The following is a 27427-nucleotide window of genomic DNA, read 5'->3' on the forward strand; positions in this document are numbered from 1 at the left end:
CTTAAGCCTTTCTTCGTAAGAGCACCCCTTTGTTCCATTCACTAATCTTGTTGCCCTTCTCTGTACTCGTTCCAGCAGCTCTACATCCTTCTTGAAATGAGGCCTCCAGACCTGTATACAGTACTCTAGGTGTGGCCTGACCATCGCCTTATACAATGGAATAATCACCTCCTTATCCCTGCTGGAAAAATTCCTGTATATCATTGACAATACTCCATGAGCTACTCTTGCAGCCCGTCTGCACTGCTCAGAGAACTTCATATCTGCCTGCACAACCACCCCCAAGTCCCTTTCATTCTCTACCACTGTCAGTGTAGTACCACAGAGTTGATACGTTGCTCTGGGGTTGCTGTTTCCCATGTGTAGTACTTTACATTTGTCAATGTTAAACTTCATTTGCCACCTCTCAGCCCATCTGCTCAACCTTTCCAGATCCTGTTGCAGCAGCATAGTGTCAGTAGTGTCCTTGACAACCCTGCCAACCTTTGTATCGTCTGCAAACTTGGACATTAAGCCCGATATACCATCATCAATATCATTTATAAATACAGAAAACAATAATGGACCCAACACTGAGCCCTGAGGGACTCCACTAATAACATCAGTCCACGATGAGCAGTGTCCATTGATTACCACTCTCTGTCTTCTCCCCCTCAACCACCCCTTTATCCATAGCAGCAATTTGCCTCCAATGTCACACTGCTCCTATTTGTGTAGCAGTCTTCCATGTGCAACAGTATCAAAAGCCTTTCTAAGATCCAAGTATATAATATCAAAGTTATTCCCTTCATCCAGTTCTTTTGTGACTGCATCATAGTATCCAATCAAGTTGGTCAGGCAAGACTTCCCCTTAACAAAACCATGCTGTGTCTGAGCTATAACTGAAGTCTTGTCTAAATGATCCTGCAGTGCTTCTTTAACCAGTGCCTCCATTAATTTTCCTGGAACAAGTTAAGCTCACAGTTCTATAATTACTTGTGTCAGCCTTTGATCCTCCTTTGTGAATTGGGGTCACATTTGCACATTTCCAGTCTATGGGTACCTCCCCTGAGTCCAAGGAAGCTCTCATAATTATGGCTAAGGGTTTGCTTACTTCCTTTGCTGCCTCCTTTAATATAACTAGATATATCCCATCCACCCCGGGTGCCTTTCTTGTGTTTATCTTCAACAGTTTCTCCTCCACTTTACTCCCAGTTATTTCAAGATTCTGTAGCTTACTGCTAGAGTTGAATACACCTCTGGCATTCCCCTCACTGAATAACTCCTCATGTGTGAATGTCGATGCAAAATATTCATTTAGTTTGTTAGCTACCTGAGCAGGATCATCAACAGTTGACCCATCAATATCAAGTGGACCAATCTGATTCATCCCCTTCCTTCTAGAGTTTACATAAGTAAAGAACTCTTTGCTGTTTTTCTTTGCATCCCTTGCCAAGGATTTCTCGTAATCTGCCTTCGCCTGCCTAACCTCCTTTGTAACTTGGTTGCATATCAACTTGTATCTATCATAGGTGTCTGTGTCATGTGTTAATTTGTATGTATCCCATGCATTTTTCTTCTCTGCCATATGCCTCATTAGTTCATCTGACATCCATTTTGGCCTAAACCTTGAACAATATTTCTTAGTTGGTATGTAAAGCCTAGTAGCTTCTAAGATAAGTTCTTTGAATGCTTCCCATTTTGAATTTGCTGTTGGTAACATCATCAGTTGGTCCCACTGTATAGAATTTAAATACTGTCTCAGTCCATCGTAGTCGCCTTTACGGAAGCAATAACCCTTCCCTTTACCCCTAATGGTAGTTACCTCTTTGAGTAAATCCCACTTCAGCACACTGTGTCACTGCCACCTAGTGGTTCATTTATCTGCAGATTCTTAATGCATGAAGAATCACTGCTGATAATCAAATCAAGAGTATTACTCCCTCTAGTTGCCTCCCGAACATGCTGATGTAGAAAACAATCATCCAATAAATCCACAAAAGCCCTGCTAGTGTGTGAGTAACCAGCCCCCAAATTCCAGTCAATATCTGGGAAATTAAAATCTCCCATTATAAGACTCTCTGATTTACTGGCCCACTCTATTTCCCTGTACAGTTCCTTATTATACTCATCAGAGTCATTAGGCCTATAGCACACTCCTACTCTCAATTTTGATCTCCCAATGTTTATGTCACACCAAACTGACTCAACACTGCACTGTCCAGCGATGTCGACTGGCTTCACTTCCTTGGTTTTTATGTGTTTCTTAACTAATAGCATAACCCCTCCCCCCTTCCTATCCTGTCTATCCTTTCTGTAGACGTCGTACTCCCCAAATTGCAGTTCTGCATCCCTTATATCTGTGTGACACCACGTCTCTGATATCCCAACAATATCTGCCTTCGATGTTTTGAGCAATACCTCAAATTTATCAAATTTATTTACTAAACTCCTAGCATTGGTGTACACACAAGTATACATGCACCTGTTCTTTTTCTTAGCTACCCTAACACAACCCATGTGTTTACTTGTACCGCAGTGGCTCCCAGCAGTCTCTGAAATACCATGCATCTTGTTTTTCAGGCTTCTGCTCATTCCAATAGAAGCAGTGCAAGAATCACTTTCACCTCTGCCAGTGGCTACTGTTAATCTATTAGTCCTTGTATCCCCCCCAATCTAGCAGTTTTCGACCCACCTAACACTGCCTCGATAGCATCAGCAAACATTCTTGCACCCTTTCTATTTAAGTGTATCCCATCCCTGTAGAAGCAGTCTCTCCTGTTAACAAGTACAGACCAGGCTGAAAAAGATTCTATCCCTTGAGCCTTGCACAATCTTAACCAGGGCCGAATTGATCGACAAGGCTCTCATCATATACTCCCTCCTATCGTGTCTGGGCAGAATTGCAGACAATTTCAAATTCAACCCTAATTCTCGGCTTTTGTTCAACAGTGACCTGTACTTGTTAAGTAATTCTGCCGGTCTCCTACTCTTAATATTATTAGTGCCGACGTGTACAACTATATCACCTTTTGTGCCCTTAAAAGATGATATTCGCTCTACAACGTCATCAACCTTTGCCCCTGGCAGACATACCCTGGTCTTGTTCCACCTATCTTTTTTACAAAGCATGTTCCCCGTTTCCCTGACAATAGAGTCACCAACAACTACTAGTTCCTTCGGGACCAGCGCATTCTGCCTTAGGTGTTGTCTCTGTGTCACGCGATGCCCAAGTGCAAGCTCTGGCGTTGATGTGGGCAGCTGAGAGCTTGATGGGCCCCTCAATTTAGTTTCTTCGAGGGCATCCACCCTGTCCTTCAAGCTCTCTTGAGCAACATTTGCTACAACCAGTCAGCTTCCATTTATTGTTCAATACCAAACTCAATGAACTAACTTTTCTTCCTCCTAATTTATCCCTTTTACTTCTTTTCTCTGGAACAGCCTTCCTTTACATGTAATTTCTCGAAAATTACAGTGTACAGAATTTTAAGTCTTATGTCAACAAGTATCTTCTCACCCTTTAGCCCATGCATGGTATTAAGTACTGTAGGATTTTAAAACCATTTATGTTTTGTGTTTTCATAGAAAAGAAGCACACGTGCCAGGTGATTGTAGAAATATTTGGTGCAAGGAATGAGGAACTAAACCAGTGGTTTGCCGCAGCACCTTAGGGTGCTGCAACAGCATTCGAGGGGTGCCACGTAATTTGGGTTTAAGTTACTTAAACTTATTATTTTTTTAATTTATATGTTTATTTCATTATAAAAAGGTGTACAGTATCTTTTTAATTTTGTGGTGATCTATAATTGATGTTTACTTAGTACCTCTATATAAAGAATAAAATTATTATATACTGTATATATATATATAATTTGTATTATGAAATGTAATTTTTATAATTATATTATTGTAATAACTATCATATAACACAGAGAGAGAGAGAGAGAGAGAGAGAGAGAGAGAGAGAGAGAGAGAGTGTGAGTGAGTGAGTGAGTGAGTGAGTGAGTGAGTGAGAGTAGGCGTGCTGCAAAATAAAATAAATTACTTAGGAGTGCCGTTATTAAAAAAAGGTTGAAAACCACTGAACTAAACCATTCATTTGCATTTGTGTATTACAAAAATGTCTACAAGCTTACCAGCTGGGTTTCACGTAAAGTCACAGCTAGCAAACTCCACAGGTTTGCTCATTGTTGCTTTCACCATTACAATAATGAACCGTTTTTGGAAAAGTTGAAGGCTTAATGAAAAATGGCTTATGTGCAACACCTCTCAGTCACATTTTATCATCGTGTGAACTTTCCCACACACAGACATTGATTCTGCTGCCATTTCACTAATGGAAGATTTTTTTTTTTTTTGCATGTTGACAACTGGACTCTTGTGAGACAGGTTGTAAACCGAGGACATGAAGAATAAACTACCATAACTAGATGTAGATGTCATATTGCATATATATTATAATCTTACCATATCATTGGGCTCCTTAAGCTTTTCACATTTTGCCAGGTATGATAAATGAGGCTCCTACTTGGGAGCCCAAGCAGGAAGAATGTGACAAGTTAAAGTACCTGGAAGAATATGACAAGCTAAAATGCTGATGGACACAAATGCTTATGAAACAAGGCTTGTTTTAAATTAATTGTACCTTCAAACCTATCACCATTAGTGATGGGCATAATCACTTATTTCAATAATTGAAATCCATTATGGAAATCATTTGATTATGAAATTAAAAAAAAAAAAAAAAATTAAACAAAGAAATGAGAACAGAGCGATTTGAGCTGAGGTTGCTTATGCTGCTCAGCCTCCCTCTCATCTCTGCTCTGCTTCAAAGTCCGTATTTCAAGCTTAATATTGAAATTGTCATAATCAGTTTCATTTATTCTCATCTTTTTGCTCTTTTAACACTCACTTTTGTATCTGTGATATTGTCAGTTATAAAAAGTGTTTTTTTTTTTTTTTTTTGTTCTGCTTGTGATAAGCAGACCAAATCCAAGCTTGAAAAATTGCTAATCTCTCTCTCTCTCATGTCCTCATTGCTTTGCTGAATTTATCTATATACAGCATTGTCCTATAGTGTTCATTGTAACACATAAATTTAACATATTCATTGAGCTAACTGATGAGTTCAATACTGTATTGATATTGTGCCAGCAAAAATAACTGAAAGCAGCAGTTCTCCATCACCGGAATTTTGCTAGTGCATGATTTAAAAAAGTAATAGAGCATATTATTCAATTACCAGATCATATTATTCTTTTTTTTTTTTTTTTTTTTAAACTTACGTTTCACAAAAACTAAGTTTAAAAAAGTTATGTATGGTTAAATTACAAATTCACAAACAAGTGCAGCAAGTTATGTTTGTATAACTTATTTAAGTGATAGTTAATCTTCCTATCATAATTCATGGGACACAGTTTACAAAAATTTTAATCTAATTTTATAGGGTTAAAGAGGGTTTTTTTTTTTTTTTTTTTTTTCAGACTAGAATTGATGAAGGGTCAAAGATACATACTGAATCACCTGTAATTGCAGTACCACCAACCCAATTTAGGCTCCCCTCTAGTAGGAATGCAAACAGTATATCAATGTCTGCTGTTGTCGGACAACCACATACAATTTGTGCTCCAATTCCTTGCACCCCTGCTGCTTCTGCTGATCTACTTACTGCCTCAGGTGAGTGAATCCTATTTATTCTGTGCCATTAACAAGTAAGAAAAAAATTGAAGAAATGCTAGATGAACAAGGGATAAGTAATATTTCTACTTCTTGATCAACTAGATTCAGATCTTTAATTATCATACTGTTTAGTAGTTGTGCCAATATGGTTGTCAAGTTGGTAAGTTTCACATCAGTTTTGCTAACTGCAGCTGCATTCTGTGGTAACTCTAAATTACCCTACTTCTAAACTCGTCTGATTCTATAAGTTTATCTCAGAGTTAAAATAGAACATTTATTCTTTTTTTATTTTTTACTTTAATTCACTTTATTCAATATTTTAATCATTAACTACCAAAGTTAACCCTTTAGGTACTGTACTTGATTATATTCAGGTGCTATGTTAATCACTAATAATCTGCACTTGATTATTTGTAAGCATTAAACTTTGGCAATGGGTTGTATACCGTCATCCCGAAAAATCTAATAATAGAGCTAATAAAACTTTACAGACAGGCACTGTCGTCTCTTGACTTTCAGATAGACCATCAAATTTTTAATTTCTATACGGTGGGACCAATTGATGATCTTACCAACAGCAAATTCAAAATGGGAAGCATTCAAAGAAATAACCTTGGAAGCTACTAGGCTTTTCATACCAACTAAGAAATATTGTTCAAGATTTAGGCCTAAATGAATGTCAGATGAACTAATTGGATATGTGGCAGAAACGAAAATGCAAGGGATACATATAAATTAACAGGTGACACAGAAACCTATGATAGATATAAGCTGGTCTGTAACCAAGTCACAAAGGAGGTTAGGCAGGCAAAGTCAGATTACGAGAAACCTTTGGCAAAGGATGCAAAGAAAAATAGCAAAGAGTTCTTTCCTTACGTAAACTCTAGAAGGAAGGGGATGAATCAGATTGGTCCACTTGATATCGATGGTTCAACTGTTGATGATCCTGCTCAGGTAGCTAACAAACTAAATGAATATTTTGCATCTACATTCACACATTAGGAGTTATTCAGGGAGGGGAATGCCAGAAGTGTATTACACTTTGGCTGTAAGCTAGATAATCTTGTAATAACCGAGAGGAAAGTGGAGGAGAAATTGTTGAAGATAAACATAAGAAAGTCACCTGGGGTAGATGGAATCTATCCAGTTATATTAAAGGAGTCAGCAAAGGAAGTAAGAAAACCCTAAACCATAATTATGAAAGCTTCCTTGGACTCGGGAGGTACCCATGGACTGGAGATGTGCAAATGTGACCCCAATCCACAAAGGAGGAAAGGGAGACACAGGTAATTACAGACCTGTTAGTTTAACTTCTGTTCCAAGGAAATTAAGGGAGGCACTGGTTAAAGAAGCATTGCAGGATCATGTAGATAAGACTTCAGTTATAGCTCACACACAGCATGGGTTTGTTAATAGGAAGTCTTGTCGGACCAGTTTGATTGGATACTATGATGTAGTCACAAAGGAACTGAATTCAAAGAATACTTTTGATATTATATATTTGGATCTTAGAAAGGCTTTTGATACTGTTGCACATGGAAGACTGCTGCACAAATTTGAGCAGTGTGGCATTGGAGGCATTGCTGCTATGGATAAAGGGATGGTTGAGAGGAAGAAGACAGAGAGGGGTAATCAATGGACACTGTTCTTTGTGGACTAATGTTATTAGTGGAGTCCCTCAGGGTTCAGTATTGGGTCCATTGTTGTTTTCTGTATTCATTAATGATATTGATGATGGTATATCAAGCTTAATATCCAAGTTTGCAGGTAATACAAAGGTCGGCAGGGTTGTTAATGACACTGACAGTACGCTGCTGAAAAAGGATCTAAAAAAGTTGAGCAGATGGGCTGAAAGGTGGCAACTGAAGTTTAACATTTACAAATGTAAAGTACTGCATATTGGAAGAAGTAACTCCAGAGTAACTTATCAACTGTGTAGTACTACACTGCAGTAGTAGAGAGTGAAAAGGAACTGGGGGTAATTGTGCAGGCAGATATGAAGTTTTCTGAGCAGGGCAGACAGTCTGCAAGAGTAGCTCATGGTGTCTTGTCAATGATATACAGGAATTTTTCTAGCAGGGATAAGAAGGTGATTATCCCCTTGTATAAGGCAATGGTCAGGCCACACCTTGAGTACTGTATACAGATCTGGAGGCCTCATTTTAAGAAGGATGTAGAGCTGCTGGAATGAGTACAGAGAAGGGCAACAAGATTAGTGAATGGAACAAAGGGTTGCTCTTATGAAGAAAGGCTTAAGTTTTGCAAATTACAGTGTCTGGAGACTTGGCACCTGCGAGGTGATATTGATTGAGGTGTATAAAGTCTTGAATGGTTTGAGCATGCTCAATGCTGATGTGATTCTTCCTCTTGCTCAGAATAATTGCCTGAGAGAGCATAAATTCAAATTTAGGAAAGACAGTTGTAGGATAGATGTGTGGAAATTTGCCTTTAGCCAGCAGGTGGTTGATTGCTGGAACAAACTTCCATCTGTCGTTGTAGAAGTTGATAGCTTAAACATTCAAAGCAGAACTAGACAAACATTTGGAGCGAGTGGATGGGTGAAATGAGAGGGGGGGTGTGTGTGTTTTTTTTTTTTTTTTTGGCTGATGCTATATAATAAGCTTGCTTTCTTGCATCATGTGCCAATACTAATGCTAAAAATAATTGCAATGGGACGATAATCAGATGGGAGGGATTTGTCACTCTTTTTAGGAATGTTTTTTAGGAACTGGTTGGATATGAGCAAATTTCCAAGCAGAAGGAAAAACACCTTTGGAATAAGAAAGTGAAAAAAGGTGGCAAAGAACAGGAGTAAGTTCAGGAGCACAGGTTTTGAGAACAAGTGGAGAAATGAAAATATTAGATGTCAGAAATAGAAGTTTTTGTTTATAAATCATGAACAAAACAACACTTGGAAACATTACTTATATAAACAGTTGAAGTTGGCAGATCAGTCACATTGCAGTTATATTCCAATTAAAATGTTCTATCATGACAACATCAAAAGTTGTTGTTGTTATTTGTTTTTTAGGAGCATTAGCAACTAAGACCATATTGCTCCGGGATATGCGGTGGTCATTCCCTGACCTTTCCGCATCCTCCATATTTGGTAGTGATGGGCTCAGTCTAATCAAGAAGCGTGTGCTACGCACTGCTGCTCCTTCCTACCTGGCTACGGAGGCGCCAACATCAGAAGTATATGAATATCATGAATCTGATATCAGAGATTCCAAAAGTATATTGTTTGATAAAATGGAGATTAGCAGCGATGAGGAACTTCAACATATTGAGGTAAATTCCGATTCTGCTGGAGAAATCAAGCAAATTACAAAGAAACAAAGGCTGAAAATATATCAAGTGAAATGGTGTAGGAATGAATTCAATCCTAAAATAAGTTTGACAAATAAAATACACCCACCCACCCACCCACCCACCCACCCACCCAAAAAAAAGGTATTTTTTATGAAAATCTATGCAAATGTCACAAAATCAGTAGATAAAGAGACAAACGGTTGTGCCAGTAGCATAACTGAAATTTCACACTCATTAGGATAGTGCAGAAAAAGTCATTTCATATTTATTGTTTTATTGCTATACTGATGATTATGGTACATAATAAATTCTAAAAGCATACTTGTCAAATAACTGGCTTTTGAAATCCTCAGCTTTCTCCAGGATTATGGCAAGAGATGGATCCTTCTTTACACAAAGAATGCTACATTTTAATTGCAGTGAAGAACAGAAAACTGAGATTGTACTTGAATGTTTTAAGAAAAAAGTTTATTGAGATTCTTTATTTTTTTTAAATTTGTAACGATGACAGCCTACTTCTGTTCAAAGGAAACTTGACATAAATCAGTAAAATCACACAAAGGGACATAATTTTGTGTAAAACAATTTATGTGATGTAAAGACTGGATATATCCTTAGCTTAGTTGTTTACACTGGATCTGCAAATGAGGTACCAGTATATGCAAATTTAGGTGTAAGTAGGGGCACTGTTATTCACTTATTTCAATCATACCTAGGTAAAGGTCATAATCTGTATACAAAATGGTTTACAAATTTGCCACTTTCTGAAGGACTGCATTAAAAGAAAACTAATTATTGTTGTACTATTCATCCTAAAAGAAATGGAATATTACCTTTTAATTTTGAAGGAAAAATTACCAAAGTGTGCTTTACAATCCTTTGCACAGATATTATGATAGCATTTCACTCAGTGGACAGAATGGAATGTACATGCTCATTGCCAAGAGCACACTGGTAAAAAAAAAAAAAAAAAAAAAAAAATCAATGAGAACCATGTAAACATACTAAAAGAGATAGAGATCAAAAGAAGAGAATCACAATATCTGTTCTTAATGTGACATGGGATTTTTTGCATTAATTCATGTTTAGGTTGTACCAGAAACTTTTGACAGTAACATATATATTTTTTTTAGTAATTACTATTCTGTATTCTTGTCCAAACCAGCAGTAAGATATTTCTCATTTAATATGTTCCACTTATGTATCATACATATGTGGAAATCTATTTTTTGTAGCCTTTTTCTTATGTCTTCAGCACAAGTCAGGTTTTGCTAAAATAACTGATGCCATGGGTGCTTTGAAAATAACTCAGTACCTAAAGGGTTAATATGATTATACTAGGATAACCTTCCTGTTGGTCATTTGGTGTTCTTACATGGAAGCAGGACTGCCCACTGGTCAGCCACCATGTTCTTGAAAAATGCCTCTATTTTTGAGCACACAAGCAGAAAGTTGTTTCATCATATTTTACACCTTACTGGTGAGCTGTAATTGATGTATAAGGTGCAAGAAGTAAATATTAGAATTTCTTATGAGTGCCTTGCTCAGAACTATCAGTAGGGTAGAGACTTACTAGTGGATTGCCTTATGTTGCAGACTTCAAATATTTAGCTGCATGTACTTTTATTGCAACTTATTTATAAGGTTAGAGTGCCTTTTGCCATAAAGTGTGTAATCTCAGATTTTAGAAATACACTTGACAACACACTGCATTGTCAAATATGCAGTGTTCTACTCTGCTTTCTTGTGCTACTGGAGAATATAGTTTCATCACATACACACATCCTGACTAACAAATTTAGTTGTGTAATTGCAAAACAGGAATATTTCCCCATCATATGGGTTAGTTATATTTCATAAAAATATTTTATTATCAATTAATTGGGTTATTTATAAAGGTGAAGAAAGCTGCATTTCAAGTTGATAAAATTATATGCATAGCTGTATTAAAAATATAATACTATGGAAAGGGGGGGGGGGATGCAGTGTGATAATAATAACTGACTGAACAAGGATGCAGATGTCCAGCATTGTTTATTGATGCAGAGCAGAAATGTGTTCGTGGAAAATAAAACAAGAAAATCAAGCGATATAAAATGCTTTAATTTGGCTGTCCACTGTTTCTTTGAAAAAGTCGTCAATAAAAATTAAACTGTCATAATGTTACTGGAAATCTGTACAAACTATTAAAAGTAAATAAAAAAAAAAAAAATTAAAATCAAGAAATAGAAAAGGGTTAATGCCCTACTGTTCGGATTGGTAGGAGTTCAGATACAGTACTTCCTTTCACAGAGGAGTGACACTAATAACCATTTGAACTGTACAAAGCATGTACAGTACCTTTTATGTAAACCTTGTTTTTTTTTCAATAATTGTGCTAAGGCTGTTCAAGATAAGAAATTTGCATATCACAATTGGCTTGTATCCAAAACTCCAGCTTCATTTTCTGCCTACACCAAAGCTCGGAACAATTGTAAAACAGTTACGAGGGAGTATCAAAAAGTTCGTACTTTGATCTAGATAAAACATCAGTAGGAAGATACCGTTTTTAATATAAGTTGCTTGCATATTCCATAAGTAACATGTGAAATTTCATTCCCGCAGGAGATCATACACCAGAGGTAGAGTCTGGAATCTGAGGAAGGACACACTATGGTTGACAAAGTGGAGTATCAAGCAGCGATCAAGTTCCTGCATTTGCAGGGCAAGAAAGCTCAGAAAATTGATGAAGAAATGAAAGATGTGTATGGGCAGAATTGTCCATCTTGTGTAAAAAAAGTGGAAACTGGAGTTCAAATGCAGTCGTACAAGTGTCTTTGACGAGCCAAGAGAAGGAAGGTGATCAACGTCCACAGACAGTGAGATGGTTGCAAAGGTTGAGCAGCTGGTTCTGAGTGACAGTGTGACAATTCATTTCATCGCAAATGCAGTGGGAATTAGTTATGGGTCTGCCTACAGCATTTTACACGACCATCTGCACATGTCTAAGGTCTCCACACGATGTGTTCCAAGATTGCTGATGCCTTTGCAGAAGCAATGTTCTCACCAACTGTTGGATTTGTGTGATGCGGATGTTGAGGAATTTTTTGATTGGTTGGTGGCAAATGAATGCTGAGTGTACCAGTATGATCCGGAGACTAAAGACATGTCAAAGCAGTGGAAGCATACCTCCTCCCCACCTCTCAAAAAAGCAAAGACCAGTCCATCTGCGCAGAAGGTGATATTGTCCGTGTTTTGGGACAGAAAAGGGGTTATCCTGACAGATTACCTTGTGGTTCTGCACTTACTGGAGAATACTGTAGAAATCTTTTGAAAAAGTTACACGATGCTTTGAATGTGAAAATGCGAGGAATGTTAACCGAAAGTGTCCATCTTCTGTCAGACAATGAACCGGCTACCACCAACTTTGTTGCCCGGTGCAGCTTCGAACTACTGCAGCACCCACCCTATTCTCCTGACCTAGCACCGTCGGACTTCTTTTTTCGAGAAATGAAGGAACCGTTGCGTGGATGCCACTTTGATTCATCTCAGGAAGTCATCATCAAAGTGGAATGGTGGTTTCAGGCAAAAAATGTGGACTTCTATGATCAAGGCATTAAACAACTGATCCATAGATGGAGAAATGTGTTACTATACATGGTGAATACATAGAAAAGGATCAAAATTCCTGTGAATTTTCACCTGGTATTATTTACTATATATATTATTCACCGGCTATTATTTCTAAGTAAGGGTACAAACTTTTTAAACTCCCCCCCCTTGTTTTTTTTTTTTTTAATATGTAGCATATTAAAAAAGAGGAGGGGGGGAGAATCTCTCTCTCTTTCTCTTCCCTCAATATGGCGCAGGAATCCCCATCCCCCCCTTTTCCCCTCTGGAGTGGGCTCCCCAGAGGAATCTGGCCCACCTTTTGGCAACATCAGGTGGGTCAGTGTCTTCAATTGAGACATCACAAGCACTATTAGGACTGGCCTGCTTTCCCGTGGTGTGGACGAGTACCCAAAATTATCTGTCCAGGTGACTGATGCTTCTAGGTAGCCAAGTGGCCAGAACAGAACACACACACACATAATACACACAAGCCTCTGTCACACACATATCTGGCCCATTTGTAGTGATACTATTCTTCACAGAGATACGAGGTGGAGATGAATTGGCGTTCAAGGAGCCGCCCTTTACAAAAACACATGTCCACCCCCCCCTGTATTAATCAGTCAAAACTAGATTTTGAACAGGCTAAGAGTAGAAAACTTAATTCCTGTCCAAATGGTAGTCACACGTTCTGGTTTTTTGCCCATCTCATTCCCACTTCTGTCAAAATGAGATGGATGTACTCCCATTTCAGCTAAAGATAAAGCTGACCTGCTAGTATTCTACTTTTCTTCTAACTTATATATTGATGATCTTGGCAAACCACCTCCTGTCATTCCCAGTACACTCCATTCAATGCCTGCTGTGATTTTCCACAGCAGGCCTTGAATGGAGTGTACCACAAGATTGTTCAGCATTCTTCTGACATCCAAAAGGATGTCAGAAGAATGCTGAACAATCTTGATGCCAAGGAAGCACCAGGTTCTGGTGGTATTTCTACACTGGTTTTCAAAACCTATGCCCCCTGAGCTTACTCCTGTTCCATCTCCTCTTTTCGCTTTCTTATTCCAAAGGTGTTTTCCCTTCTGCTTGGAAATTTGCTCATATCTAGTCAGTTCCTAAAAAAAGGGTGACAAATCCCTCCCGTCCATTTATCACCCCATTCCACTTACTTCTACTCTTTCTAAAGTAATGGAGACATCTATTAACTGCCAACTCTTAAATTACCTAGAAACCTTCCATCTGATCGGTGATAGCCAGTATGGATTCTGTCAATGTTAATCCACCAGTGGTATTCTGGCTTATGTTACCCCTCTGTTGACAGGCACACTATAGCCACAGCAGCTTATACTCATTTAAACCCCCATAACACACATGCACACACATCTATTGACAAATTCAGTAGAAAATTTTGGCAAAATTCAAGCTGTTGCGCTTGAAACTTCAAAGGCTTTTGATCATGTTTGGCATAAGTCTTCTGAATAAACTTTCATCTTATGATTTGGCAACTGTTTTTTTGTAATTGGGTATCCAGTTTTCTTTCTCACCACTCATTACAGGTAATGGTAGATGTCTGTCTTTAACTTCTTCCTTTCTTCTATTGGCTGGAAATCCTATCCATAGTTTTTGCTGATGATAGCACATTGCATTCCACCTTCCAGTTTGCGAAGCCTGCACAAACCACGTCAACTTCTCTAATATCTACCACCAATTCCTTAAATGCTGATCTCCAGTAATTCTCCAGTAGGGCAAAGATAACTTAGTTAATTTCAATCCTTCTCAAACTCAGTCCTGTCTTATATCTTGCAAAAAGGGTTCTTCTGCTCCTCTGCTTATCTTTGATAACACTGGTTTCCAGGCAAGATCACATATCTCTATTGGAGATTACTCTGATTGTTAATCTCTCTTGGCATAAGCACATCACAAATATTGCTTCCTCTGCGTCTAAAAAGCTGGGTCTTCTCTTTTTTTTCTCAGCATTACTTTTCTTCTAAACAGCAGCTCACTCTGTACAAATCGTAACCCCACACGGGTATAGAATATTGTTCCCACGTCTATTCAAAAGAGGGCAGTTAGGTCAATTAATGACTCATATCTAACAGTCTTTCCACTCTCCGTCTCATAGACTTTCTGTTTCTGCTGTGTGCATTTTTTATAGATACTTCCATGGATACTGTTCTGATTTTGGGTCTGTAACACTGGTGGCAAAAAAAAAATTTTTTTTGTTTGCTCCCTGTTATAATTCAAGGTGATTCTTATAGATTTGACTTTTGCCAAATTCAAATATGGCAACCATATTGCTATAACACCCACCAATTTTAAGGAAGAAGGGATTAAAGTCAAAAAGTTTCTAGTAAAAAAGATTTCATATATTTTAAGAAAATGTTACGTACAGTACTAAATATTGAACAATGGGTCTGTTAACCTTATTCTATTTACAAAAATGTTTTTCTGATAACGAAACACTTATTTTGTCATGTTTTGAGTTTTATAATTGTCCATTGGTGTCTCTCATATGAGATTCCAACTGTAGTCTGCACCATATTTGGACTCCATTTTCCCTGGTATCTTTTTTTCCATTTGAGAAATATCTTGGTGAAACCTTTCACAATGTTCATCGGAGACCAAGTTTTCAGGAAAAATGTCTAAATGGGTATGTAGGAAATGAAGCTTTAACAGCAGATCTTGGTTTTCGGTCATTAACCTACAATATTTGAAAACCTTTTTAGTACATATCTGAGTTTTTGAACATATTTCTTATGAGAATCTGTCAATTATTTCAGGGAGGAATTTGATGCCGACCAGTGTAATTCCCACTCTCTAACTTCCAAAACAGTCTGAACATGTGCAGCATCCTTGTACTCTCCAACTTCAAACTCACAGAACCAACTTTCCTTCTTCCTCATTTATTCCTTCAACTTCCATTTTCTGGAACAACCTCCCTTCATACATGTTTCCTGAAAATTACAATCTACAGAAATTCAAGTCCAATGTCAACAAGTATCTTTCATTTTCTCGACCTTCAACCTATGCACTGTACTAAGTACTATAGGTTCTTATACTTCTCATGCTTGGAGTTTTCATTAAAAAAAAAAAAAAAAAGAAAGCAACATCAGGACATTACGTAATCACTTGCACTGCACATGTGTAAAAAACTGCCATAAAGCAAAAAACTGATAACATAAAGCAAATCACTGATTATATTAGACTGTTTTTATTTTTGTATTTGTGTACATCTGATCAGGACTTCATGAAATATTATCCAAATGATAACATTATCTGTGATTATAATAAGTGGCATGCAATGTACTCTCTTAATACTGCAGTACAGGAGTAGGCAACCTTTACTGTAAGGGCTCATTATAAGTTTAGTGAAATGAATGAAAAAAGTAAATTACAGTATGTAATTTAAATATACAGGGTGAGTCAGAATTGTCTAAACACTTGAAATGCTCATGTTTTGTAGACAGAATTACCAAAGTGATTGAAAGTTTTAATTTTAGAGCTGAAATAAACAGTTTAGTTTTTAATAAGTTTTCACTACGTTTCAAAATAACTGGTGACTCATTGAGTATGAAGAATAACTAGCATTTTAAGAAAGGAAATACATTCTGAAATGGTATTGGAATTATGAAAATGTTAGCGGTTTAGTGTGTGTGGGAACATTGCTATGGAACAAAGATGCCACTGCATCTAACAGTAACCTGCCTCCTATCCTTATTAACGTTGTGAATATGGAACTGTTCAAGACATTAATAAGAAAAGCTTTGGGAGGAAAAAACATCAAGGGCTGAAAATCTCCAATCCATTAGCAGTATATATGACTGGTCCCCAAAAAAAAAAGTCAAGTAATATTCATAAGAACTGCATTTTAGACAGAGTATTATGAGAATCTTAAAGGACAAAGTTCATACCTTTCATACCCTAGCTATTGCATGCAATTCAGGAAGGCAATCCTGATTGACAAGTTTGGGTTTGTGAGTAGGTCTTTCAGAAGCTTGTTAAGCTTGTGATTTTCAGAATAATCGTACGGTCAGACAAAGCTATACTTAAATTGAATGATCATTTGAATTTTCAAAACTGTTTACTGGGACAGTAACAATGCTTACTTCACTCTACTGAAAGATGTTAATTGTCAATAATGTATATATGTGGAAGGGGCTCTCCTCTCATGGGATAATCAGACCTTACTGATTCAGTGATACTGCCACTAGGTAGACTTATCTTAATTGTTAATGCATGATGTAGCTGCTGCATTAAGAAATATGTTTCCAGATACACTGGTTTTCAATAGGGTGGTGCAGCCTCACATTTTCACTCTGTCACACATACTTATCTGGATAGAAAAAATTGCAAATTATGGTTAGGTTGCTGGGGGAGTTTGGAATGTATCATAGCTATAGATGAAAGGTGAATTCACATGATGATCCAGCAGTCATTACAGTGGAAGACACTTCCTCTTGACCCAGAAAAGTGTAGCAGTGAAACAAAATGAACAAGATATTGCTAGCATTTTTTGACTGTGAAGCTGTTGTGCACCATAAATATACCCCAGAGAGACAACCAATTAATAAGGAATTCTGCAGTGAAGTTCTGAGACACTTCATGATGCTGTTCAAACAAAAAGACCCAAAAAATGCAACTTCAAAGGCTGGTTGCATCACCATAATAATGTGCTTTTAATTGCTTTGCTACTTAATGCAGAATTTTTTTTTTTTTTTTTTGGCCAAACATGAAATTGCTGAAGTCTAGCAATTCCATGAGGGTACAGCTCTAAAATGCTCTTTGCAGGTCGGTTAGCCATTAGATAGGCCGCTGGACTTTACTTTCATATTCCCCAATCTCTGTCTGTATATTTTTATATATATATATATATCCTGTCACTGAATGCTCAGGCAATTAGATGGCAGGACCTGCCAGAGAATAATGGGTTACCTCCTAGTGGTGTGTACGGAAAATGTGGGGTCCCATTAGGGATCCTGCTGCCAAAAGCCAGACCACTAAAACATAACCCAACATAATACTTCTCGTATACAGCACACAATACTTTTGTGTGGCTTTTACAGAGTAATGTATACTTCACAAGAGTACTTGTGGCACAGTTGTGGAAACCACCGGTGGTGCCCCTCTCCCCAAATACTATGTACACTATGGACTGAACCTGTTCCAACTGCAATATCGGGTATTAATTTGGATACCACAGCACCTTTAAAACAGAAACTTCAGCGAATTAGGCACAGGCTTACAGAACAGTGGGAGATCACCCCATTAGGACAGACTACAAGAGTCTTTTTCCCCACAGTACAAGAATATCCCAAATCATATTCTGCATGGTTTTCACCCAGTCTCCAGGCCACCTTTCTGCTGACTGGGCATAGAAGCCTAAATGAGAAGGTTCACAAATTGGGAATAGCAGAGACCCCCAAACTGCAAATACTGCCAACAGTCAGAGTCATGGAAACGTGCTATTTCACTGCCCGGCACATACAGATTACAGATATCAACTGGACCTACAAGCAGGATCTCTACAGCCAGGAATGGAACAAATAGTACAGAAGAGGGAAAACTATAAGGCATTCTGCAACTTCACAGCTCAAGCATTTAAGAGGCAAACCACAATATCTCAACAAACACCTAGGATACGCTGAAGAAAATAAAATAACATGACAGCACCGGACTTGACTTACCAAAACTAACAATCTATCCCAAACCAGACAATCTTCTCCGGACAGGAAACTAAAGATGGAAAGAACAACCTTGACTAAGAAAACATCCCAGACTTGACTACACAACTGATATGACTAGCTGATCCTTCTATGCAGGGTGGGATCATTGGCAGCCTCATCTTGAGGCAGGATTGTATCAACACCACTTTACCCATGTATCAGGACAAGATGCCCATTGCTGACCTTGGCAGCTTGCTGCCAGGGTGGGATTTATGCTGACCCTGAGGAGCCACTCATGGTGAAATTGCACTGTCCTATCATTCTTCCCATACTAACTTCCTTTTCTGGGGAAGCCTCCTACTTACTCCCCCATCTTTACTCTTACCTTTTCCCCTTCCCCACCCCTACACCCATACTTCTCCCACTATTCTCTCTCTTTTCCTTCAGACTTCTGCCCTCCCAGAGCCAGTCTCTGGCAGACCCAGTATGAGATGTGTACAACCTGGCACGCCTCCATGTGGTAAAGGTAGGTGTGTGTGTGTGTGTGTGTGTGTGTGTGTGTGTGTGTGTGTGTGTGTGTGTGTGTGTGTGTGTGTGTGTGTGTGTGTGTGTGTGTGTGTGTGTGTGTGTGGTTGTTTATTGGCGCATTAGCTGCTATGGCTATAGTGTGCCTTGTGGTAAAGGACAGGAGGCAGGGAGCACCTGACCAGGTGTTGGATGTCCCATGCCTACTAAGATGCCAGATGCCGGTCATACAACATGCCAACAGAACACATTGCAACTCTTACACATCCTAAACCAAACACGTATGACTGGACATAGCAACAAAAGCCTCATCACAGATGCACTTAAGTGGCGAATATGGCAAACCCCCGAGATCCACAACACCAACACATTTGACATTTAACTCTCTAGGAACCTTCCAGATCAGCTAATGTGTAATCTTACTGCCTCTACTTTTCCAGATAATGAGTGAAGGGAGTCCAAATAGTGTGTATGCAGGGGGGCAGGTATTGTCAAGGTGCTGGATACATTGTTGCCATATCCAAAAATTTCATTACTTCATACAGCATTTCCCCCATCCCAAAAATTACTCAAATAGATCTAAACCTCCCAAACAATTCCTCATTCATTTCAAAAATATGTGGTCAGTTCCAATCTGAATGATGTCCATTTCCACTTACAGTTACCAAACCCCATGTACCTTTCCTGACAGAGCCAAATTATTAGCTGTATGATTCCTTTTGCTTCAAAGGTGGTATGCATATGTCTGTTCGCTCTGATATTCCCTGTCAAAGACTTAGTAATTTGGAATCTTTCTCAATATTATTTGGTTTAAAATCTCTCTACCACATTCTGTCAAATTTACCTGTTGCCTCAGTCATTTTTCTGACTCCACTAATCACTTGGAAGTCAGAGTTCCTTTCAAAGAGAGGAACTCTTCAACTTCCTCCCTTTAAAACATAACTTTCTCCATTTCAACTTTCCTAACAGTGAGGTAATTTTTCTTTGTGATTTTAATGTTCATGACTCCAGCTGGTTTCCATTTTCTAGTCACATGAACCCAGCTGATCGAGATGCTGAGGCTTTTGCAATTATTAATGACTCACACAGATTGTGCATTTACTTACCAGAAAATGCTAACCATGCAGCCAACACACTTGATTTTTTTCTCACAAACAACCCTTTTAAGTACACTGTCAAGGTGAGTGGTCATCTAGGCACCTCAGATCACAACTTGGGAATGGTCTCTTCTCCAATGGATCCTTTCTCTCGTGGCTATTCTCAACCTCATGTTGTTTGGTATTACAAGAATGCAAAATGAGATGATCTGCAAGATTTCTTTTTTTCCTTGCTTAGATTACTGTTTCAAATCTTTTGATGTCAACGTTTGCTCAGACCATGTCAGAGAAATTATTCTTTTAGGGATGAAATCCTTAATTTTACACTCCACCTCGTCCTTTATCTATACCTTGGTTTTCCAATAAATGTGCTAAGACTGTTCAAGATAAGAATGTTACATATCACAGTTGGCTTGTAACCACATCACCAGCTTTATTTTCTGCCTACACCAAAGTTTGCAACAATTGTAAAGCAGTTATTAATCAGTCCAAACTAGATTTTAAAAAGGCTAAGAGTAGAAAATTTGCTTCTTGTCCAAATAGTGGTCGAGCATTCTGGTCGCTTCCAAAGCCATTGAAGGTGCCTCCGTAGCCAGGTGGGCAGGAGCAGCAGCGCGTAGCACACGCTTCTTGATTAGACCGGGGTTCAAGCCCGTGACCACCAAATACTGAGGATGCGGAAAGGTCGGGGAATGACCACCGCATATCCCCAGAGCAATATGGCCTTAGTTGCTAATGCTCCTAAAAACCAAAAATAACAATAACAATCCAAAGTTATTGGCTGCAACTTTTGCCTATCTCTATTCCTGTAAAAACCAGATGGTTCTGTTGCCACTTCAGCCAAAGATAAAGCTGACTTGCTTGCATCCTACATTTCTTCCAACTGATGTATTGATGATCTTGGTAAACCACCTCTCAGTACACTCCATTCAATGCCTCCAGTGGTTTTCCATCAAAAGGATGTCAGAAGGATTTTGAACAATCTTGATGCTAAGAAAACTCCAGCTATTTCTCTACTGATGCTATTTCTCCACTTGTTCTCAAAACCTATGCTCCTGAGCTTACTCCTGTTCTGTGTCACCTTTTTTCACCTTCTTATTTTACCAGTATTTTCCCTTCTTCTTAGAAATTTGCTCATATCCAGCCAGTTCCTAAAAAGGGTGACAAATCCCACCCATCTAATTATTGTCTCATTTTACTTAACTTCTACTCTTTCTAAAATAATGGAGAAATTAACTGCCAACTCTTAAACCTAAAGAAACCTTCCATCTGATCAATGATCACCAGTAGAGATTCTATCAGTTTCAACCCACTGGTGATATTCTGGCTTATGTTATGTTACATCTATGGAAAAATTCAGTGGAAAAGCTTGGTGAAACTCAAGTAGTTGCTCTTGACATTTCAAAGGCTTTTGATTGTGTTTGGCATGAAGATCTTCAAGCTTCAATCTTATGGAAGCTATCACAGTCGCTGTATCTAACACCCAGAAATGGATCACCATCATTTAGAGAATGTTCTGCTTTTTAAGACATGTATAAGGAAAGAGACTGTAACTCAGGTGAATTGTCAGTGACAATTTCTCATTTGTTCATCAGTTATAGCATTCTGTAACATGTTGTGCATTCTTTTTTCAGCTGAAACCATAATTATGTTTAAGTAATGCAAACACTAAAAGAAGAGGAATGAATCATATTGCCCTACTACAGAAAAGCATTGGATCAGTATAAACATCATCAAGCAGGCAGCTGATGAGCTGAGCAAGTTCTCTGTATCTATATTTGTGCATGCGTGCACATACACAAAAACTTTTCACTGGGAAACAATTATTAATTTAGCATTAAACAAATTGTTTTTTTCAATGTCACTTCTTTAGTGTTACATCACTGAATGTTCTTTGTTAAAGACCACTGTCACAGATGCATTGTTGGTAATATTTTACCACCTTCCTATATGGTGTGCACACTGTATCATCATACTTCTACGTGATGGAACTTATTTACCAGCATCTTTTTCAAATGTGTTGATGGAGCTGTTTTCAAAATTCATTTTCATGTGCCAGCTTGACTACCTTAATGCCTGGTCTTCCAGCTTCCTTCATTCTTTTGTTCATTGTTTAAATCCTCAGAAGCAGAACGGTATATAAATGGGATATGGGATTAATATATAATGCAATAAAATATTGTTTCTCCCCGAGTATTTAAACAACGAACTGGGTTCAATAAAATCAGAATTTAATGCCAAGTCATATTCTATGTTGTTAATCAGTGAAACTAAGATGCAATTTAAGTTTAAAATGTCAGCTCAACTTAATAATTGCCTTGCCCCATGAGGGGTCCCAGTGAGCTTCATTACTCCCCAAAAAAAAATTTATACACACTTTGATTGTTAATAACTTCTATGTTTATTTTCATAAATTCAATTTTATAATTTTATAATGAATAAAAAATGTGACAAAAAATATGCATTAACGCAAGTGTTCAAATTGTCTTCCATTCTCATCCAGGCATTGTTGACATCATTGAGAAACCGAATTGCATACATCACTTAAGATATCTCTTGATATTGCTGCATATTCTGCTTAAATTTGCCTTAAAATTCAGCAATTGTTGCTGGTTTTGTGGCATAAAGTTTGTCTTTGGGGTATCCCCATAAATAAAAATCCAATGGCATTAGATTTGGAGAACGCAGAGGGAAATCAACCCTGCCTCTTTGTCCAATCCATCTGTTTGGGAAAGTTTCATCCAGATAAGCCCTAACATCACGATGAAAATTTGAAGGCGCCCCATTGTGTTGAAAATAAAATTCATCATCATCCTCAAATAGCTCATGAATATGTGGGACGATTGATTGCTGAAGCAAGTTGAGGTAAACAGTACCAGTAACAATTGCATAAAAAAAAAAGAATTGTACAATCAAACCCAAGGATGATAATCCACACCACACTGTAATGCCTGGTAAATTCAGATGTTGTTTCTTAGCAATGTGTGGATTCTCGGTTTCCCAGTACGAACAGTTGTGGCAATTAATTGTGCCATTCAACTTGAATGTTGCCTCATCACTCCAAGTAATCTTATTGGCAAACAGAGAGTCCTCTGCAGATTTTCTTAAAAACCACTTGGAAATTTCAACCCTGTGATCAGGATCATCTTTGTTCAGGGCCTGCACTAATCTTGGAATGTGCATTTTCCATTTTGCACACTTTAAAATGTTATGCACACTGGATCTGGGATTGCCATTTCACAAGCAGCTTGTTGGACAGATTTCCTTGATGTTTGTTGGAAAAGTTCCAGTACCTCTTGTGATCTCGTGGGGCTTGTGAATGTGCAAGGTCTTCCTGATCATTGCCTATGTACATTTTGCACAGTGCCATCTGCTTCAAACTATCATGAATATGCAGAATTGTGAGATGCATTGGTGGTTCAGTATGGTATTCACTCCTGAACTGTCTCTGGACTTCATTCATATTTTCTGACTTCCAGTACCACTTCAACAGATTTCTGCTGTTCAAATGTAAGTCTGTCTTCTCCATTATTACCACCAACTTGCAACTGAAAAAGGGAAAAAAAAGGTTACTGAGTTATGGGCTGATAAAGTGTGTGTACATTCTTTTATTTTTTGGACACCTTGTGTATATATTTTTTTATTATTTTTTTCATATTTTACATTTGGTCCAACAACCCTTATGAGTTATGTGCACTTAGTAGGTGATGTCTCGCTTTACTTTCATTTTTAAATTTTATTGTCTTTTTCTCTGAACTGTGTAAAAAAAAACAGTTATGGAAATAAGGAAGTTACTTAAACAAAGCTCTGTTAAGTTGTTTAGCATGGTAAGAATTTTTATTGCTGTGAGATGAAATCTCTATCCCATGTCAGCATTTTGAGGGAAAGGAGAATGTTGGATTATTTTATTTTTATTGTATGTTGCTAAGCAGTCTCACAACCAACCTCGCCAGTTCATATTATTAATTTTAGTTGCAGATTTGGTGGGAAGTGTTCTTCCTCCACCCTTAACTCCTGCTGTACAACAGCCAGGCAGAATTGACGTAGTGCCAGATTTTGTCCAAGTAACCCAGGTTCCAAAAGAAGTAGTTTTGCCACCAACTTCAATTCCAGTTACCAGTAGTATAAAGTTATCTACATTATCCCCATTTTCCCGACCTGCAGCAGCATCTTCACTCTCTGCTGAGAATGTATCACATCAGACTCCACGGTAAATTTTATCTTTACAATTGTGTATTTGTTTTTGTCAGCAGATAATATAAATCCCTTTAAAATTATGGTAAAATCCCAATTTAATGTTTTTTGCATTTAGTGAAATCCCACATTTATTGAATATTTTTTTTCTGGTCTGAACTGAAACCGCTATTAACATTGTATTATTTTCCCATACTTGAAATATTTACTAAATTGAATTTCAATTTAGTAAATATTTCAAGTATGGGGTAAGGAATTTAGTAAAGAGTAATGAATTTTTGACCTTTTTAAAACTTGTCTCTGTGTTTAGCAAAGTTACTGTTGCAACAAAAATTGCATACCTTCCAATTCTTCCCAGTTTAGCAACAAGTTTTCAAAAGTTGTAACCATATATCTTCTGGTTTTCTGATAAGCTTAGTTTTCTTTCAATTTTTAGTTAATTTTGTGAATTACTAAATTGAATATATTATATTCAGCAGATCCATAAAAATATATTTGCATTTTTAGTGCAGATATATTTTTATGGATCTGCTGAATATAATGATATACGGTTAAAAGTGAACTTTTTGTGACTGCTCAAGTTTAGCCTACGTCAGCAGTTCCCAAATTGCGCACCGTAGCACCCCAAGGTGCTGCTGCATATTTTAAATTTTTGAGGGAAACACAGCGATACTCTACACCTGTTGGACACCGTACGAACTACTCACTTGAGGTAGTTCACAGTTTCAACATTACCATGCCAAAGTATAAAAATTTTTATACTTCAGCACGGCCACCAGGTCAGTAGCGTTTACGATAAATTATCAATACAAATATTAATTGTATTTAACAGTCACGAGCTTGAACCCCGGTCCACTCAACGAGCACGTTTTACTACACTGTTGTACATGACCACTCGGCTATTAAGTCGTTTGGCCCTAACTACTTATTAAACTGAACTGTTAGGTATTTGTTTTGGCCTAAGGGCGCCGTGAACCGAGAAAGTTTGGGAACCTCTGGCCTAAGTGTATTGTAACCATGCACTGTTATAAGTATGTGTTTATAACATTAGATGAACTTTTACAGGTATCATTTACATATTTGATTTTTATATTAAAGTTTTTTTTCTTTTTTTTTAAGTAGCTTTAATGATTAAGGTGGAGTTTAGTGCACAATTGTTTTGTGCTGTCTCATATTTGTGTTTGTTGTTAAAAGAAAGTTAGGTTAGTTTAAATATGGAAATACTTCATTTTTAAGGGAATGAATCTGTTTGTGAAATAAGATTCAATTACTTTAATTTGTTAAACAGTAAAATCTGTGGCTACATTGTTGGTAATTGATTTGCATAGCCATGAGGGAAGGTGGGTTTTTTTTTTTTTTGCTGATGCTTTATAAACTTACTTTTTTGCATGATTTACCACTACTAATATCAATATGGTATTGACTCTGATTAACATGTACTTATTATAGTCTACTAACTGTTGAACTGTGTATTATTCTACCAATAAAATGATGCTATGTTTGCGAAGTGTAGTACAATAGCTAATATAATATAATTTGCTTTTATCCCCAGTAGCCATTAGGCCTAAGATATTTGGAGGTGCTATGACTGGTAGATAACAATCAGAAACAGATAACTATAAAGTTGATCTGTATATACTGAATGATACTAACTCTCAGTAATATCTCATTCACTGCATTCTATTTTTAATTTGTTCTATTATATATTGATTCTATTTATTTTCAGCTCATGATGCAGTGACATAGCTACTTATTTGGTCAAACGTGAGCCCACTTCTCTCTTTACCTGTCTAAGAGCTTACTTTTCTCCTAGCCAATTACATATATTACTTCTACATTAGTTGCATGCATACATCCCTGGATGAAAGAATGGTTGAGTTGCAAAGATGAAATGATTAATAGTGGGTTCACTCTGGATTCAGTGTTGGGCCCCATATTGTTTCAGTATTTGTTAACAATATTGTTGAACATATATCAAAATTAATGTCTAAGTTTTCAGATGATACAAAATTTGAGATAGAATTTAAATACCGGGAATTAGTTATACTACTGTGACAAGACCCAGTGAAATTGGCCAGATGGTGTGAGAACTGGCAGTTGAAGTTTAACAATGATAAATGCAAGGCACTGCATATGGATAGCAGTAATCCCAGAATAAATACTAAGTGGATGTTACCAAACTCAGAGTACTGGAGAAGGGAAAAGATTTAGAGGTAATTGGACAGTCTGAAGTGAAGTTCTCTGAACAGTGTGGACAGGACTGCTAGGATGTCTCATGCTGTTCTTTCAGTGATATATGGCAATTTTGCAAGCTGAGACAAGCTAGTAATATCATGATTATAAAGCAATGATAAATCACATCTTGAGTACTGCAGCAGATCTGGAATGGGTGCAGAGAAAAGCAACAAAAAAAGTTAAGAACATAAAGGAGCACTAATACCAAGAAAAACTAATTCCACAAATTAAAGTGTACAAGGCTTTAAATAGATTGGATAAATTGAATGCTCCTTACTCTTTTTTGGATGATGCATATATACGTTAGGAGAAATTTTAGTTGAAAAAGTATGGTTGGAGCATAGATGCGTAAAGTTTGGTCTAAACCAGACTGTATTGATTGTTGGAATTCCCCCCCCCCTCCTTTTTGACTAATGCTGTATAAGTTTCCTGCCTTGTAATTTTTTTTTTTTTACAAAACCCCAAAAACGAAACTTGTTAAAATCTCTATTACTCAGTTCTGTATGTTGGTACATGAGTTGAATGATGAGAAGATTAAAGAAGATACTTGTTGACATTAGACTTGAATTTCCGTATGTTGTAATTTTCAGGAAATACATGTGAAGGGATGTTGTTCCAGAAACAGAAGTTGAAGGGGATAAAAGAAGAAGGAAAGTTGGTTCTTTGAGTTTTAAATTGGCAATAAATGGATGATGTGGCATATGTATGGACTGGTTTGGAAGAGAGAGGGGAAATTATAGAAGCCAATCCAGAAGAACAGTGCCAATGGAAAAGGCATGCAGCAGGCACAAAATGTCTTTGAGACAGTGAGGGTCATTAATTAACCTAACTGCCCTCTTTTGAATGGAGTCTAGATGTTTTAAAGAGAGATTTTGGGAAGCACTGCCGCAGATATGGGAATAGTATTCCATGGTAGGGCAGATTTGAGATTTGCACATAGCGAGTAATTGTTTAGAAGAAAATTAATGCTGAGAGCTAAACAGAAAACCCAGTTTTTTTAGATGCAGAGGAAACAATATTTGTGATGTGCTTATGCTAAGAGAGAGATAAGAAGTCAGAGTAATCCTCAGTAGAGATATGTGATCTTGTCTAGAAATCTGAGTGGCATTGAAGATAAGCAAAACAGGAATAGAATCCTTTTGTGAGATT

At 37.5% G+C, this 27427-nt stretch overlaps 1 protein-coding gene across 3 annotated transcripts in view; it reads left to right on the plus strand.

The window, feature by feature from the left end:
• LOC150089829 (uncharacterized) overlaps window positions 1–27427 on the plus strand; it is a 281785-nt gene that overhangs the window by 243833 nt on the left and 10525 nt on the right. For 2 of the 3 annotated variants that reach the window (XM_090389668.1, XM_090389667.1), the window contains 2 exons: window positions 5463–5655; window positions 23822–24059. In XM_090389668.1, coding sequence (XP_090245794.1) covers window positions 5463–5655; window positions 23822–24059 — 431 coding nt within the window. The remainder of the gene's footprint in view (window positions 1–5462; window positions 5656–23821; window positions 24060–27427) is intronic. The other variant, XM_090389669.1, reaches the window with a different exon arrangement.

The sequence above is a fragment of the Mastigoproctus giganteus genome, chromosome 2, assembly GCF_048544385.1.
Source record: "Mastigoproctus giganteus isolate SK-2022 chromosome 2, ASM4854438v1, whole genome shotgun sequence".
NCBI lineage: Eukaryota > Metazoa > Arthropoda > Arachnida > Uropygi > Thelyphonidae > Mastigoproctus > Mastigoproctus giganteus.